The following is an 18,061-nucleotide window of genomic DNA, read 5'->3' on the forward strand; positions in this document are numbered from 1 at the left end:
CACAGGAAATACAAGGTGGAGAGGAGGAGTGTGCTGTCACATTACGGGAGAGCAACTAGGGTCACATAACAATGCGTATATAAGTTTTTGTATGAGAATCCGACTTGAATTGTAAACTTTTACTTAAAGCACAATAATAGTAATAATAAAATTCTGTCTTCTAGCAGCAAACAGTTAAAAAATTATGTGTCAAAACCCATAAAATATACAGAAATAAATTTTAAGAGGAGATGTATATTGGAAACTACAAAACATCGCTGGAAGAAAACCTAAATAAATATATTATACCTTGAATATATATAACATTCAAGGATAAGCTGAATGAAATTGAGCTGTAGATTAAACACAATTCCTGTCAATTTCAGCAGGTACTCCCCCCTTTTAACAGAAATTGGCAGACTGACATAAATATGTGGAAATGCAAAGTACCTATGGTTGTCAAAATAATCTTGAAAATGAACAAAATTGGATAATTTTTACTATCCGCCGTAAAGACTTAAAGGTACAGTAATTAAGACAGTGTGGTATCAGGATTGTTGTTAGTTGCCATCGAATTGATTCTGACTCATGGTGACTTCATGTGTGTAAGAGTAGAACTGTGCTGCATAGGGTTTTCAAGGCTGTGACCTCAAGCAGATCACCAGGCCTGTCTTCCAAGGCACCTCTGGGTAGGTTCAAACTGCCAACTTTTTGTCTAGTAGTCAAATACTTAACTGTTTGCACTACCCAAGGACTCTGGTATTGACATAAGTATAGGTAAATAGATAAATTGGCCAAAATGGAGTTCAGGAATGAGCCACTGTATATAAACTGCACCTCAAATAACACATCACCACCACCACCCAGTATTGTAAACAACAAACGAAATCTATAAGGAAAAGAGACTTTTTTCGCTAAGGAAGACATATATCTGTGCAGAAGTTTTGAGAATAAATCCTGTTAGGGTATACCTCTAAGAATGAATGACATATTCTATCAGATTATCTGGGCCGGAATAATGTTACCTACTTCAGTGATTAAGATGTTTTTTTTGGATAATGCAGGGGATCCTGCTTTCCAAACCAAGTGCTTCAGAGTTGTGTTATATCTTTGCCTAAAGATAAACAGGTGGTGTGACTCAGCAGGGAAAATACTTAGATGTAGATTTGGGTAGGAAGCTTAGAAGCCAAGGCCTGGGCTTTGATCACCTCAGTAGGAAAAAAACTAGTGAATGAAGAAAGTATATCTGTGGATGTTTTTTTACTTCTCCGATGAAGGCTCAATTTCTGTGGGACCTGAAGCCAATTGATAATTATTGATCCTATTTTTAACAATAAAAGTACTGACAGGGGCGAGATAGTGTGAGAGTTGAAGGAATGCTGGGCTGAGCCCCATTTCTGCCGTATTCTTAGTCCCACCTTTATCAGTTCCTAGCTTTGACCCTTGGGCTTTTTTTTTTTTTTTCTGTCCATTCATTTTCTCATTTGCAAATCATTGATGTGGATCAAATGATTATTTAAGATCCCTTCTAGCTCTGAAATTCTGTGAATCTGCAAATCGAAGAATTCTTACTTCCCAACATTGTGGTACACTTTCACAAAAATGTCTTGAGAGCCTTTCTCTGCCATCTCTTTGGCAGATTGCAGTCCTCTGGCAGACATGAAGCTTGATCAGAATCTGTTTTTCCAACTTGATTCCATCTTAGCTTCCACACTGAGTAACAGTTAACAGATGGCCAGAAAATGTTTTCCCACATACGTGAAGTGGAATAAATAGCAGGCTGCCATTAGCCTTTTTAGCCACCTTGGGCTGTGAGTGATATCATCCTTGACTAGGAGAACAAATGGTGAATAAAGTTTGTGCCAGGGACGGTGGGGGATAGAAAGAGAAATGTGGTTCTTCTCAAGAATTCAATACCCAGTTGCCACATGGGAATTTAAGACTGGCTAAAAAAAAAAAAAAAAAATTTTTTTTTTTAATTGAATATAAGTTGGAATAGTTCAAGACATTGCTGCCATTTAACCAAGTTGTATGCCATTATGGACTGTTGCTCCCCGTTTATTTGATGAGGTAGCCGAAATTTGGTCCTCTTGTGTAATTCTCAGAGCAGTGGTTTCCTTGGCTGAGCAAACCTCTACAAACTTCCCTCAGCCACCCACACCCCCACCAGCCCCTTTTTACCTATTCTCTGTTATCATTGTAAAATGCAGACAAAATCAGTTGCATAACTCTTTTTTTAAAATTTTGATTGTGCTCTAAGTGAAATTTTACAAATCAAGTTAGTCTCACACACAAAAACTGATATACACCTTGCTACAAACTCCCAATTGCTGTTCCCTAATGAGACAGCCTGCTCCCTCCCTCCATTTTGTCTTTTCGTGCCCATTCGGCCAGCCTCTGACCCCCTCTGCCCTCTCATCTCCCCTCTAGACAGGAGTTGCCCGCATAGTCTCATGTGTCTACTTGATCCAAAAAGCTCACTCCTCACCAGTATCATTTTCTATCCCATAGTCCAGTCCAATCCCTGTATGAAGAGTTGGCTTAGGGAATGGTTCCTGTCTTGGGCTATACTTGAGATGTTTTTAAGACTCTTAGTTCAATACCTGGTACAAAGTAAGATATAATTATTGTAACTGTCATTATCAATGGCAGTTTGGCTTTGCTAGTCCAGGTTAGAGGATGAGGCTTTTTCCCCACTTGTGGTGTACAAAATAAATTGTTTTTAAAGTGACATTTTCTCAGTTGATCAGAGGACATTGATCTGGTCCAGCCTATAGGTCAAAAAGACACATGCAATTATTTTAAGCTGTTGTGTCATCTGAACTACCTCCATACTATGCGGTGGCCTAGATGAAGCTGTTAAGTGGAGCTATAAATAGAGTTAGATTTTGCATGGAACGCGATGTAAAAATTAGACATATGGTACCTATTTAATATACTCAGTCTGAGAATGTCAGTGCTAATAAGCAGTATAACTTATTCTTGACTGTGTTTATGTTTCATTTTATCCAAAGTATGTTCCTCATTTTTCAGAGAGGTCATCAGTTTCTTTTCTTAAAAGTGACTTTCTGTTGTCAGGAAAAACTGCTTATCTTAGTAGTTCTCAGCCTTTTGTCCTCACCCCTGCATATAGAGGGATCTGTACAGCACGCTCTCTGACCATGGCTCAGTCCTATAATGATTCTCATCTCGGGTGGGGAGGTGTGGTCCCATCAGAATCTGTGGGGAGGTAGGGAGGAGATATATAGTTCTAGCCTTTAAAACTAATTTTATGTCTGTTTAAAAATTCTTATCTTTAAGACTCATACTTTTGAAGGATGCCTCACACCAATTTCTGAGCTGATTTGGCTTCCCTGACACCTAAGTGTAGGAGGTTGGCTGGTTTGGGCAGAAGGAAATCATTGTAGTCTTTTTTTAAATACATAAGGGACTTGAAAAAGAAAGCCTGCCTGTACCTCGTGATTAAAAATCATGTTGAGTTCTGTTTTCTGCTTTATTTCCTTCCATCAAAACTTTGTTTCCTCAGAGTTCTTTAGGGGCATGCCGTATCTTCCTTTGCTTATAGTTGTTTTTTTTTTTTTTTTTTTTAGTAGAAATGTTTAAGATATGCTTTCTTTCCTACACATCAATAAAGAACAATAATGAATCTGTGAAACATTTCATAACGTGGAGGAATCTGGAAGGATTATGCTGGGTAAAATCAGTCAGTTGGAAAAGGACGAATATTGTATGAGACCACTTTTATAAAAACTCAAGAAATAGTTTAAATTCAGAAGAAAATATTCTTTGATGATTACAAGGATGGGGAGGGAGGGAGAGAGAGGGGTATTCACTAATTAGAGAGTAAAAAAAAAATGTAGAGAAGAACTATTTTAGGTGAAGGGAAAGATAACACACAATACAGGAGAGGTCAGCACAACTCGACTAAACCAAAAACAAAGAAGTTTCCTGAATAAACTGAATGCTTTGAAGGCCAGAGTAGCAGGGGTGGGGGCCTGGGGACCATGGTTTCAGGGGACATCTAAGTCAATTGGTATGATAAAATCTATTAAGAAAACATTCTGCGTCCCACTTTGGTGAGTGGCGTCGGGGTCTTAAACACTAGCAAGATGCATCAATTGGTCTCAACACACCTGGAGCAAAGGAGAATGAAGAACACCAAAGACACAAGGTAATTATGAGCCCAAGAGACAGAAAAAGCCACATAAACCAGAGACTGCATCAGCCTGAGACCAGAAGAAGTAGATGGTGCCCGGCTACAACCGATGACTGCATTGACAGGGAACACAACAGAAAATCCCTGATGGAGCAGGAGAGCAGTGGGATGCAGACCTCAAGTTCTAGTAAAAAGACCAGATTTAATGGTCTAACTGAGACTAGAAGGACCCCAGAGGTCATGGTCCCCAGACCTTCTGTTAGCCTGAGACTGGTACCATTCCCAAAGCCAACTCTTCAGACAGGGATTGGACTGGAATATAAGATAGAAAATGATACTGATGAGGAGTGAGCTTCTTGGCTCAAGTAGACACATGAGACTATGTGGGCAGCTCCTGTCTGGAGGAGAGATGAGAAGGCCAAGAGGGACAGAAGCTGGCTGAGTGGACGTGAGGAACACAGGGTGGAGAGAAGGAGTGTGCTGTCCCATTAGGGGGAGAGCAAGTAGGAGTACAGAGCAAGGTGTATATAATTTTTGTATGAGAGACTGTCTTGATTTGTAAACTTTCACTTAAAGCACAATTAAAAAAAAAAAAGCTTTCTTTCTCTTTTACACCCTAGCCTTGTTTCCTTGCAGGTAGCCATCCTCTTTTTTTCTGTGGCAAGTTAGTTTTGAGAGAGTAGGAACCATTATAGAAAGAAAGCTTGTGCTTTTGGTTCAGTGAATAAAGTGCCACGTTGGTCCATATTCAGTAAACTGTGATTAAAAAAAAGTTTTTTTTTAACTGAATTAAAATCAGTAAAGATATGTACCAGGGTCTGGGATTTTACTTTATCCTACTTACAAACTAATAATTATCTTACTACTGTTTTCATGAATAATAGCAGAGTACATGAGACTCCTGGATCAGAGACAAAGAATCTTATTACGGCCCAGCAAGCAAAATGATACCATGTTTGCATCAGTTCTCCTTGCCCACCAAGTCCCGTGAGAGTGATGTGAATGAGCCCAGATGGATGTCTGCCCATGTGTTACAGGAGAAGAACATTGGGCTTGGGGGATCCATTGCTTTTATAGTAAGCAGTGAGCAAGCCTGCCTTTGTCCTGGTGTGAGACTTCATCCCTCAAGTTACTCATTGCAGACACAATCCTGAGAAAAGACCTGGCTAAGGAGTGATCAGGGCCTTGCATTCTTGGCATACCCAGCAAGACATGTAGGAGCGTGAGAGACCTATGGAGGAGTAGCTCTCCCAACTGTAAGTACCTATAATAGGTAATTGGTAGAAATCTTAGGAAAACTTATTATGAAATATTTGCCTTACAGAAAGGTATAAAAACAAACCTACTGTTATCAAGTCAGTTATGACTCATAGCAACCCTATGGGAGAGAGTAGAATTGCCCCATAGGGTTTCCAAGGAGTGGCTGGTGGATTCGAACTGCTGACCTTTTGGTTAGCAGCCAGGCTCTTAACCACTGTACCACTGGGGCTCTGAACGGTATAAAAAAACAAACCAAACCCAGTGCCGTTGAGTTGATTTCGACTCATAGCGACCCTATAGGACAGAGTAGAACTGCCCCCATAGAGTTTCCAAGGAGCGCCTGGTGGATTTGAACTGCCCACCCTTTGGTTAGTAGCCGTAGCACTTAATCACTACGCCACCAGGGTTTCCCTGAAAGGTATAGAGAGTAATAAACAGTTGTATTGTCACCTCCCAATATGAAAAATAGGCAGTATCCATACAGTTGAAAGGTTGAAAGGTTAAAAGCTTGGCTGTCAACCAGAAGGTCAGCAGTTTCATCTAAGACACTACACTGGTGTCATCCCATCTGGAGCAAGGGATAATGAAGAAAACCAAAGACACAAGAGGAAAGATTAGTCCAAAGAACGAATGGACCACAACTACTACAGCCTCCACCAGACTGAGTCCAGCACAACTAGATGGTACCGGGCAGCCATCACTGATTGCTCTGACAGGGATCACAGTAGAGGGTCCCAGACAGAGCTAGAGGAAAATGTAGAACAAAATTCTAACTCACAGAAAAAGACCAGACTTACTGGCCTGACAGAGACTGGAGAAACCCCGAGAGTATGGCCCTCGGACACCCTTTTAGCTCAGCAATGAAGTCACTTCTGAGGTTCACTCTTCAGCCAAAGATTAGACAGACCCATAAAACAATACAAGACTAAAGAGGCACACCAGCCCAGGGGCAAGGACTGGAAGGCCAAAGGGGACAGGGAAACCGGTAACGGGGGACCCAGGGTTGAGAAGAGAGAGTGTTGCCATGTCATGGGGTTGGTATCCAGTGGTCACAAAATGGTATGTGTACTAATGGTATAGTGAGAAGTTAGTTTGTTCTGTAAATCTTCATCTAAAGTACAATAATAATAAAGAAAAAAATTCCTCCATCTGAAAACAAACAAGCAAAAGGTCAGCAGTTTAAATCTACCAGTCTCTCTTTGGAAACCCTATGGGGCAGTTCTACTCTGTCCTATAGGGTCGCTGAGAGTTGGAATCGCGGCTTTGAGGGCAATGGGTTTTGGTATACAGTTGAAGCCCACTTTCTGGTTATACCCTCCTCTCCCCTAAGGAGTAAGTGTTTTCCTGAATCTGTTGTTAACACACTGGTACATTCCTATGTATCCCTAAACATCATATAATGTAGTTTATTTTCCTCTTGTAAATATTTTTTATTTGGTTTATTTAATTCTGGTTGTCTTCTTACCTTTCTTCCTTCCTTTTTTTTTTTCTTCCCTCTTTTTGCTAATTCTTCCATATCCTTTTTCCTTCCTTCCTTTTTAAAAACTTTTATTACAGAAAATTTCCAACACATGCAAAGGTAGAAAGAAAAGTATAACGAACCTCCATGTTTTTAATCTTTCAGTTTCCACAATTACCAGTTTATGGTTAATCTTTTATAATGTATTACCTCCTTCCTACTTCCTTCTCTCCTCTCCTGGATTATTCTGAAACAAATCTCAAATATTATATAATTACATCTGTAAATATTTCAGAATGTATCTCTGCAGAGTGGTTTTCGGTTTGTGCTCTCTGTACCAGCAGCTTCAGCATAACCTGGGAACTTGTTAGAAATGCAAATTATCAGGCTCCCCTGGAGATCCTACTGAGTCAGACATGCTGGGATCGGTACACAGCAATCTGGTTTTTCTTTTGGGTTGTTGTTGTTTTTTAATTGTGGTGAAATATATATAACAAAATTTACCATTTTTAAGTGTATAATTCAGTGGCATTAGTTACAGCCATAATGTTGTACAACCATCACCACTATTTCCAAAAGTTTTTCATCAGCCCAAGTAACAACTTTGAACCCACTGATCAGCAAGTCCCCATCCCCTCTTCTCCCAGCCTCTGGTAACCCCTAGTCTACTTTCTGTCTTTACAAACTTGCCTATTTTAGATTTTCCATGTAAGTGGAATCAGAGTATTTGCCCTTTTGTATCTGGCTTATTTCACTCAGCATAATGTCTTCAAGTTTCATCTGTATTGTGGCATGTAGCAGAACTTCATTCTTCTTTTATGGCTGAATAACACTCTTGTATGGATGCACCCTATTTTGTTTATCCTTTATCTGCTGACGGACACTTGGATTGTTTTCACCTGTTGGCTATGGTGAATAGTGCTTCGATGAACGTTGGTGTACAAGTATCTGGGTCCCACTTTCAGCTCTCTCATCACAAGGCACATAATGTCTAGGTTTTGTGCTCTTCTCAAGTTAGCAGCCATTTATACTCGATACGGAAAGCCGTTAATTCACAGGGACTTGCAAAATGGTTTTATGCTAATTTTATCAATTAGTTTTCATTTATTAACTGGAGTAATTTTATAAGAAGATACCTCCCTTAATTTACAGTTTGTCACCACCTAGTTATATGGAAAGGCAGGCTAAACACTTGGGTTTTTTTTTTTTTTAAGACAGTTTTCAAGATAATGAAGTTAATAACTTTCATTCTCAGAAAATGACCAGTTAATTTTTTTAACATCGCTATGAACTCAAGGATTTAGAGAGATAGATTTGAATCCATTGCAATTCTTATCCTTATTGAAGTTTAATCTTTCCTTTCTTTGGCCAGTTGGGCCTCTTCAAGTTAGTTCCTGTGTTCTTTTGGCAAGAGCCTAGTAGTCTTGGATAGCTTTCTTGCTATCTAATATGACAAGATGTTTCAGGTTCATCTTGTGTATTTCCTATTCCAGATTTAAAATTAGTAATTTCTCCAAGAAGTCCCGTTTTCTGTTTATGGGAAGTAACATTTCAAGATCACAACCTGGGTGCTAGGGATGTTCATTGCTACTGGATCGATCAGTTTCTTGTTATTTTCAGTGTACAGAATGAAGGTGGATATATAGGATGGAGAAAGGGAGAAAGGTGAGGGAAGGCCTTTTGAGTTTATACTGATATTTCCAGTTCAAATTTAGGACTACAGGGTTTTTACCTGACTCTTGTAGATTATATTTTACCAAGAATCCTGGTTCTTAAGGACACAGGGGATGATAGTATTACAAAATCCCATTCTTACTCACTTTATTCCACATTACACATACAACAATTGCAGAATAGAATCATAATATCTAATAATACTCTTACCAATTATATTGAAAATTGTTTAAAAAAAATTTTTTTTGGTGTACGCTATCCCATTCTTCCCCCATTTTTTTTTTTAATGGTAGCACTATAGCTGCATTGTCAGATAGACATTACACATTCTCACCTTTTGAACCCTCATTTGGTTTTATAACTAGAAGTAATTATATATTTAATCCTCACTATCAGTTCTTACATTGATATCTCTCTAGTTATTTTTTGTTGGCTGAAGCGTGTCCTCTAGCAGAGTCCTTAGGAACAATAATCCCTGTGTTCTTGTGTATTGATTACTGTTTGTATGAGCCTTTTATGTTTGAAGGTTGTTTTGCTGAATACAAACTCCTTGGCTTGAATTTTTTTTTTCCTTTGAGTATCTTACATATGTTACTCAATTTTCTCCTGGCATAAAGTGTTGCTGCCAAAAAGTTTGTCAATTAAAAAAAATATATATATATATATATCTCACATGTTCTTTTTGCTGAGATGTCCAAGGAATTTTTTTTTTCTTCGAAGTTCATTAATTTTACTAGAAAATGACTTGATTTTGGTTGCTTTGGATTGGCATTCTTGGGCACATGATGCAGTTTTTCAAAATCAAGTTTCATATCCATTTTATTTTAGAAAAATCTTCAGTTATGGTTTTTAGTATTCTACTGCTTTGCTCTGGTGTGCTTCTTCAGGGATTGTTATTGTCTATTTGTGGAACGTCTTTGCCCATCCTGAAGCTTTTGTCATTTTATCTCTAATTCTTTTAGAATTAAAGATTTTTTTTTCTCGTTTCACCTTCCCTTGATCTTAAGGCATTAATTTGGTAGCACTTGCATTATGCTCCTTCTACTTTAGTCTTCATTTATATGATTTTTTTCCCCTCTTGTTTCTAATTCTTGATTACTATCATCTCATTTTTGAGCTTTTCTAGTTTTGATTTGGGTTGTTCTTTTATGTCTTGTATCACCTTAAATTTTGTAGTTGTTTTAAAATACTACTTTATGGTTTTACGTGTATCTGTACGTGTAGCTTTTGAGCATGTCTCTCCGGCGTGCCATGTGGTTTGACTGTACGCTTGTGATCTGCTCCGAATTCTCTCTTTTATCATAGTGGCTTTTCTGTTGCTCAATTTATATGTGAATTTAATTTCCTCAACTTTGAAAGGAGGCTTGCTTCAGGTAACTGTTCTAAGTTCATAGGCACCCTCTTCTGTTGTTTGAAGTAGTGTTAAAAAATATGCAATGGCTTGCTTTCTGAGACAGCCTGATCTGTTCCTCTTTCCCGCTTTTATTTGACCTGTCTCTTTTCTTCATTTCTGTCATCCTTACCTTGTTCAATTTTGATTCCATTTCCACCAATTCCTTCTTGATCTGGGGGCCTTGGAAGATCAGTTTTGTGAGTTTATAGAGCTACTTTAGGCCTTCCTGGGGACCCACTGGAGCCCTGGGAACCCTTTGGAGCCCTTAACAGTAGTTAAGAGCTCGGCTGCTAACCAAAAGGTCGGCAGTTCGAATCCACCAGCCACTCCTTGGGAATCCTTTGGGGGGAGTTCTGCTCTGCCCTATAGGGCCGCTGTGAGTTGGATTCGACTCAGCAACTGGTGTTTTTGGTCAGGGACCCTTTGTAGTGGACAAAACACCTCCCAGTTTCAGTTGCTGTTCTCAAAATGGCCCACTTTCCTTTTCATTTAATACCTGTTGTCTATTTTGAGGTTCTTCTGCTTTCAGATTTGTCATATGTCCTGTTGCTTCCCTCTGTGTGTGTTCTGCACAGCCACTTACTTATAGTACTCAAGTCTTGCAGCTGTTGTTTTTCCCCCACCTGCTTGTATATATGGGCGTTTATGAGGATACTTTATCTTCTAATTTTGTTTTAAATGGTATCCATGGTTTTTTGTTTTGTTTTGCTATCTAGTTACTCTTTTTTATGTGGAGATTTGGTAATATCCAAAGGCTATGCTGCACTGCTATGATCATTTCCTTGAATCCCCATTGTAGGTGTTTGAGCAGGGCAATGACACAATCATAACAAGTAGGGCGATGGGTCTGCCTAACATCTTACATGATGTAGGCGCAGTGTGGTCTTCGTCCATATTTGTTCTCTAACTTTCTCTTTTCTCCAAATTCAGAAGTGTTATTGGCTATAATGTCCGTTTACCATATTCCCATAGAAATAATAGCTTCTTATCATCACTCTCTCCAGGTTCACTAAGAATCTTTCCCCGGACAAAATCAACTTGAGCACCCTGAAAGGGGAGGGTCAGCTGACCAACCTGGAGCTGGATGAAGAGGTTTTACAGAATGTGCTGGAGCTGCCCACCTGGTTGGCCATCACTCGTGTCTACTGCAACAGGGCCTCCATCCGGGTGAGAATGGGGATCAGAGTGCTGCTTCTCCCTTCAGTGAGTAGGTTTGCCTTCTTGAGGGTCAATTCCCACAGCCCTGATTCTTTGCTTTCCTCTTTCAGATCCAGTGGACAAAGTTGAAGACGCATCCAATTTGCTTGGTAATGACCTTTCTTGATTACGACTAATCAAATGGGGATCGCTGGGGTAGACTTGTAAAAGACCTAAGAGAAGATGGGGAGGTTGTCCTTTTAGGGAGTAGTGGGTGCTTCTGTCTGGCTCTGTGGGCTTCTCTTTGACACAGAGTGGCTATTAATTGAACTTATTCTGGAATTCCTATGTAAGGTAGTATAGGAGTTAGCACCAAATTACAAGACCCAGGATTCCTGAGTTTTTTTTTTTTTTAAACAAGTTTTGCTACCCAGGTGCTTAGATTTACCTATTTTCCTTTGGAATCCTTTGAGAGGAAAAATCAGAAGTTTAGTTCATGTTGACTATTGGGTGATTATCAGCTTTAAAGCCCTTCAGATTTTACCCTCAAGTCCGGATTCCTCAGAAACAGAGTTAATCCCTATAATTTGGATTTGTGTTTTACCTTTCTGTGTGATATAACCCCATGTTTGTCACGAGGCTCTACTGCTAATGGAAGTAGAAGGAGAAAAATGAGGCCCTTCTTTGCATTTTAGTTTGTTCATTCATTCATTCAGCAGACATCTATTGTCTGCCCACTGTGGGCCCAGCACTTAACTAGGCACTACAGCACACAGATGAGCAAGACACAGTCTGTACTGTCTTCCTTTGTGCTGCTGTGTGGGTTTTTATGCAGATGCTTAGCTCTCCAACGCTTTTATTTCAGTGTCTGGATAAGGTAGAGGTGGAGATGAAGACTTGTGAGGAGCCTCGGCCCCCCAATGGGCAGTCACCCATTGCCCTCGCTTCAGGACAGAGGTTAGTTACTTTAGACTCTGTTATTTCCAACTTATTAACTTTTAATTAAGTTTAATAATTTAATTATTTTTAATTAAAGAAAACTTTTTATTATGGAAATTTTGAAACATAACACTAGGGAGAATAGTATCATCAACCCCCATGTACCGAAGGTCTGACTTCAGCAGTTATCAACATTTTGCCATTCTTTTTTCATCTGTCCCTGGCCCTGCCACTTTTTGTGTGTGTGTGCTGTAATTGAAGGGAAATGCCAGACACTATATAATTCCAGCTATAAATACTTCCATACCATGTGTCTTTAATAGACAGGGACACATACACACACACACACACACACACACACACACACACTACTATTATTATACTCAGTAGTGTTAACAAGAATCCCTAAATATCATCTAACACCTATATCATATTTGACATTTCCAAATTGTCTTCAAAACATTTTTTACAGTACAGTGTGGATTGAATGATAATACTTTAAGGCTTTTTAATTTAAATAATTCTCCTTTCACCATTTGAAATATACACACCATCTATTCTTTGTAGAAACTAGGTCATTTTTTTCCTAAAGAATTTCCTACATTTTGTATTTTGGCTGATTGTATCCTCAAGGTATCATTTAAAATATTTCTCTTTAATTTGGTAAAGCCATTACCATCGATTTGATTCGGACTCATAGCAACCCTATAGGACAGAGTAGAACTGCCCCACAGGGTTTCCAAGGAGCAGCTGGTGGATTTGAACTGATGACCTTTGTAGCCAAGCTCTTAACCACTGTGCCACCGGGGCTCCTTTTATCTGGTAGTTAGATGTAAAGACTTGATCTGATTTAGGTTGTTTCCTTCCTCCCTCCCTCCCTCCTTTCTTCCTTCTGTCTCTCCCCTCCTTCCTGCTTTTCTTTGTAAGAATACTTTGAAAACAGTGCCATGTGTTTCCAACTGTAATGAATTGGGAGGCACATAGTAACTCTCTGGTTAAGATTAGTCAGTGGATTTAGGTGATGTTGGTCTGATTTAGCCATTATAATAAGTTCCTCATTTACCTTTTGCCTGATGCTTTAAGTACCATTAGTGATATTTACCTAGATGTGTTATTTCACTGTGGGATGCAAAATAGGGGTTTTCTCATTGTTTCCTTCCTATTGCATTTACTAGTATAATCTTCTATAAAAGAAGAACTTTCTTTCACCAAATAACTATTTGGATGCCCTAAAATATAATTTGTACAGGAATGGCAACAGAAACCCTGGGCTCTTTACCTTTATTAAATTTAAGAATTATGAATTGACACCCTAGCAATCTCTAAAGAGATTTATTTTTTTTGGGTGGGAGAGGTAAGTGGGAGGGAAGCTCATCATTTTGAATCCATGGATTTTTTTTTTTTCACAGCTTTATTAAGGTATAATGAACATAAAATAAACTGCATGTATGTAAAGTATACAATTTGTTGAGTTTGACATATGCATAAATGCATAAAACTATCAGCACAATCAAGATAATGTATATATCCATTGCCCCCAAAAGCTTTCTTGTGCTCCTTTGTTATCCCTTCCTCTCTCCTTCCCCTTCCCGCTCCTCCCCATCCCCAGGTAATCACTGCTTTGTTTTCTGTCGCTATAAATTAATTTGCATTTTCTAGAATTTTTATAAATAAGTAATATAGTATGTACTCTTTTGGCCTGGCTTCTTTCATTCAGCATAATTACTATGAGATTCATCCGTGTTGTTAAGAATGTTACTAAATAGTTCCTTTTATTGCTGAGTAGTGTTCTGTTATATGGAAATACCACAATTTGTTTATCTGTCACGTGTTCATGGGCATTTGGGTTGTTTCCAGTTTTTGGGCTATTCCGAATAATGCTGCTAAGAACGTTGATAGACAAGTTTTTGTGTGGTCGTGTGCTTTTATTTCCCTTGGGTGGATACCTAGGAATGGAATGACTAGGTGGTATGGTAGATAAGAATTAAAATTTTTAAGACATTGTTATATTGTTTTCCGGAGTGGTTTACCATTTTACATCCTTTTTACATTTTATATTTTTTACATCCTACATTTACATTTACTTTTAAAATGTTTATTGTATGTGATGCTTTACAGTCATTATTCTTTTTGATATTCAGATGTCCCATCTTTGCCCAGTGAGAGCCTTTTCAAGTGGATTCCTGTGTCCTTTGGACAAGATCCCAGTAATCTTCCTTGCTTTAGGACAGAACAAGATGTTCCATGCTTTTCTTTATACGTTGTTACTGCAGACCTGGAGTCAGACATTTCTCCAGGGAACCCTGATTCTGTTTAGTGGGAAATGCTATTTAGAGACTACAGTCTGGGCAAAATTGTGTTCATTAAGTTGTCACTGCTTTAAGGCGTTTTCAGTGTTCAGTGCTAAGAAAAAGGTATTATTTTAGAACGAGAAAAGTAAGTCATGATATTTCTCAATTCAAATGAAAGAAAATACGGTTTTGAGTTAACTTTATTCAGTGTTTCTGCTTTTTTATCATATGCTGAATTTTCATTCATAACAACAACATAATAAATGATTTACTTTTTTGGTTGTTTCAAAAAATAAGACGAATATTACAACTGTCAGTAAGAACACTGAATACAGTAGATGTGTGTGTATGTTTTAACCTAATGCTATATCCCCATAAAGGTGTATGGCGAAAATACTATGGGTTAAATTCACTTGAAATCAGTTGGGCACCAATTTGAAATACAGAAAGGTTCATTTGTTCCTTTCTCTCTCTCTTTTTTTTTTAATAAATGAACTATTTTTTAGAGCACTTTTAGGTGTTTAAATTTGTTTTTCTTTTTTTATTGTACTTTAGGTGAAGGTTTACAGAGCAAATTAGTTTCTCATGAAACAATTAATACACGTATTGTTTTGTGACATTGGTTGCCGACCCTACAATGTGTTAACACTCTCCCCTTCTCAGCCTTGGGTTCCCTTTTACCAGCTTTCCTGTCCCCTCCTGCCTTCTCATCTTTGCCTCTGGACTGGTGTGCCCGTTTAGTCTTGTTTTGATTATGGGCCTGTCTAATCTTTGGCTGAAGGGTGAACCTCAGGAGTGACTTCAATACTGAGTTAAATCGTTTTTAAAAATTGATTTCTTAACTATATAAAATTACGTAGTTCCAAAGTTAAAATTTGATATAAAATACATTATTTTATGTATGTATCTTTGTGTTGCTCCCACAGTCTTTCTTACACGAAGTGTAGCATACCATAACCACATTTTCCATGTTTTTTTAAAATTTAAAAGTATTTCATGTATATTAGCCTATAGAAGTATATAGAGATGTTCCGTATTCTTTTTCACATTTGCAGAGTGCTCTTATTTTACAGATGCACCATAGTTTATTTAAACCAGTTCTCTATTGATGGACATTTGAGTTGTTTCCAGGGTTTTTTTGCTCTTATAATTTACTGTGCAGCAATGAAAGCCTTGTTCATAACTCATTTAGTATTTTGCCAGCATATTCTTTTAAAAAAGCTTTATTGAGATAAAATTAATATGTCATAAAATTCATCCACTTAAAATGTACAATTCATTGATTTTTGTATACTCACTGGGTTATGCAACCATCACCACAGTCAATTTCAAAGCATTTTCATCACCCCCAAAAGAAACCCTGGACCAATTAGCAGTCAGTCTCTATTCTGTGCCCCAGCCCTAGGCAACCACTAATCTTTCTGTGTCTTTTCTGGGCATCTTATATAAAAGGGATCGTATAGTATGTGGTCTTTTGTGGCTGGCTTCTTTCATTTAGCATAATATTTTCAAGGTTTATCCATGTTGTAGCATGTATGGGTTCTTCTTTCCTTTTATGGCTGAGTACTATTCCATTGTATGGATATACTACAACGTTCAGTTGATGAACACTTGGGTTGTTTCTACTGTTTTTTTAGAATGTTTTTTGGATAGAGTCCTAGAAATGTGACTGGTAAACAAAGGGCAAATGCATGTATAATTTGATCTGTTGCCATCAAGCCGATTCCGATTCATAGCGACCTTATAGAACACAGTAGAACTGCCCCATGGGGTTTCCAAGTGGCGGCTGGTGGATTCAAATTGCCAACCTTTTGGTTAGCAGCCAGCCTCTTAACCACTGTGCCACCAGGGCCCCTATAATTTTAAAAAATTTTTATTTTGCTTTAAGTGAAAGTCTACAAATCAAGTCAGCCTATACATAAAAACTTATATACACCTTGCTACATACTCCCAGTTACTCTCCCCTTAATGAGACAGCCTGCTCCCTCCCTCCACTCTCTCTTTTCGTGCCCGTTTCGCCAGCTTCTAACCTCCTCTACCCTCTCATCTCCCCTCCAGGCAGGAGATGCCAACATAGTCTCAAGTGTCCACCTGATCCAAGAAGCTCACTCCTCACCAGCATCCCTCTCCAAACCATTGTCCAGTCCAATCCATGTCTGAAGAGTTGGCTTCGGGAATGGTTCCTGTCCTGGGCCAACAGAAGGTCTCGGGGCCATGACTACCAGGGTCCTTCCAGTCTCAGTCACACCATTAAGTCTGGTCTTTTTATGAGAATTTGGGGTCTGCATCCCACTGCTCTACTGCTCCCTCAGGGGTTCTCTGTTGTGTTCCCTGTCAGGGCAGTCATTGGTTGTAGCCAGGCACCATCTAGTTCTTCTGGTCTCAGGATGAGGTAGTCTCTGGTTCATGTGACCCTTTCTGTCTCCTGGGCTCATAATTACCTTGTGTCCTTGGTGTTCTTCATTCTCCTTTGATCCAGGTGGGTTGAGACCAATTGATGTGTCTCAGATGGCTGCTTGCTAGCGTTTAAGACCCCAGATGCCACTCTTCAAAGTGGGATGCAGAATGTTTTGTTAATAGATTTTATTATGCCAATTGACTTAGATGTCCCCTGAAATCATGGTCCCCACACCCCTGCTCCTGCTACACTGGCCTTCAAAGCATTCAGTTTATTCAGGAAACTTCTTTGCTTTTGGATTAGTCCAGTTGTGTTGACCTCGCCTGTATTGTGTGTTGTCTTTCCCTTCACCTAAAGTAGTTCTTATCTACCAACTAATTAGTGAATACCCCTCTTGCACCCTCCCACTCTCCTTCCTCTTGTAACCACAAAAGAATGTTTTCTTCTCAGTTTAAACTATTTCTCAAGTTCATATAAGAGTGGTCTTATACAATATTTGTCCTTTTGCAACTGACTAATTTGTTTTTTTTTTAAATTTCACTCAGCATAATGCCTTCCAGGTTCCTCCATGTTATGAAATGTTTCACAGATTCCTCAATGTTCTTTACCGAAGCGTAGTATTCCATTGTGTGAATATACCATAATTTATTTATCCATTTATCCATTGATGGGCACCTTGGTTGCTTCCCTGTTTTTGCTGTTGTAAACAGTGCTGCGGTAAACATAGGTGTGCATATATCTGTTCATGTAAAGGCTCTTATTTCTCTAGGATATATTCTGAGGAGTGGGATTGCTGGATCATATGGTAGTTCTATTTCTAGCTTTTTAAGGAAGTGCCAAATCAATTTCCAAAGTGGTTGTACCATTTGACATTCCCACCAGGAATGTAGAAGTGTTCCAATCTCTCCACAGCCTCTCCAACATTTATTATTTTGTGTGTTTTGGATAAATGCCAGCCTTGTTGGAGTGAGTTGAAATCTCATTTTAGTTTTGATCTGCATTTCTCTAGTGGCTAATTATCGTGAACATTTCCTCATATATCTGTTAGCTACCTGAATGTCTTCTTTAGTGAACTGTCTATTCATATCTTTTGTCTGTTTTTTAATTGGGTTATTTGTCTTTTTGTAGTTGAGTTTTTGCAGTATCATGTAGATTTTAGAGACCAGACGCTGATTGGAAATGTCATAGCTAAAAACTTCTCCCCAAACTGTAGGTAGTCTTTTTACTCTTTTGGTGAAGTCTTTGGATGAGGATAGGTGTTTGATTTTTAGGAGCTTCCAGTTATCTAGTTTTTCTTCTGCATTCTTAATAATGTTTATATACTGTTTATGCCATGTATTAGGGCTCCTAACGTTGTCCCTATTTTTTCTTCCAT

General features: G+C 38.6%; 1 protein-coding gene across 2 annotated transcripts in view; it reads left to right on the forward strand.

Annotated features, from left to right (window-relative positions):
* The window catches only part of BLTP3A (bridge-like lipid transfer protein family member 3A), a 91,661-nt gene that overhangs the window by 26,421 nt on the left and 47,179 nt on the right, over window positions 1-18,061 (forward strand). For both annotated transcript variants that reach the window (XM_049889050.1, XM_049889130.1), the window contains exons 2-4: window positions 10,926-11,088; window positions 11,190-11,228; window positions 11,924-12,015. In XM_049889050.1, the coding sequence (XP_049745007.1) occupies window positions 10,926-11,088; window positions 11,190-11,228; window positions 11,924-12,015 (294 nt within the window). The remainder of the gene's footprint in view (window positions 1-10,925; window positions 11,089-11,189; window positions 11,229-11,923; window positions 12,016-18,061) is intronic.

The sequence above is a fragment of the Elephas maximus genome, chromosome 1 (assembly GCF_024166365.1).
Source record: "Elephas maximus indicus isolate mEleMax1 chromosome 1, mEleMax1 primary haplotype, whole genome shotgun sequence".
NCBI lineage: Eukaryota > Metazoa > Chordata > Mammalia > Proboscidea > Elephantidae > Elephas > Elephas maximus.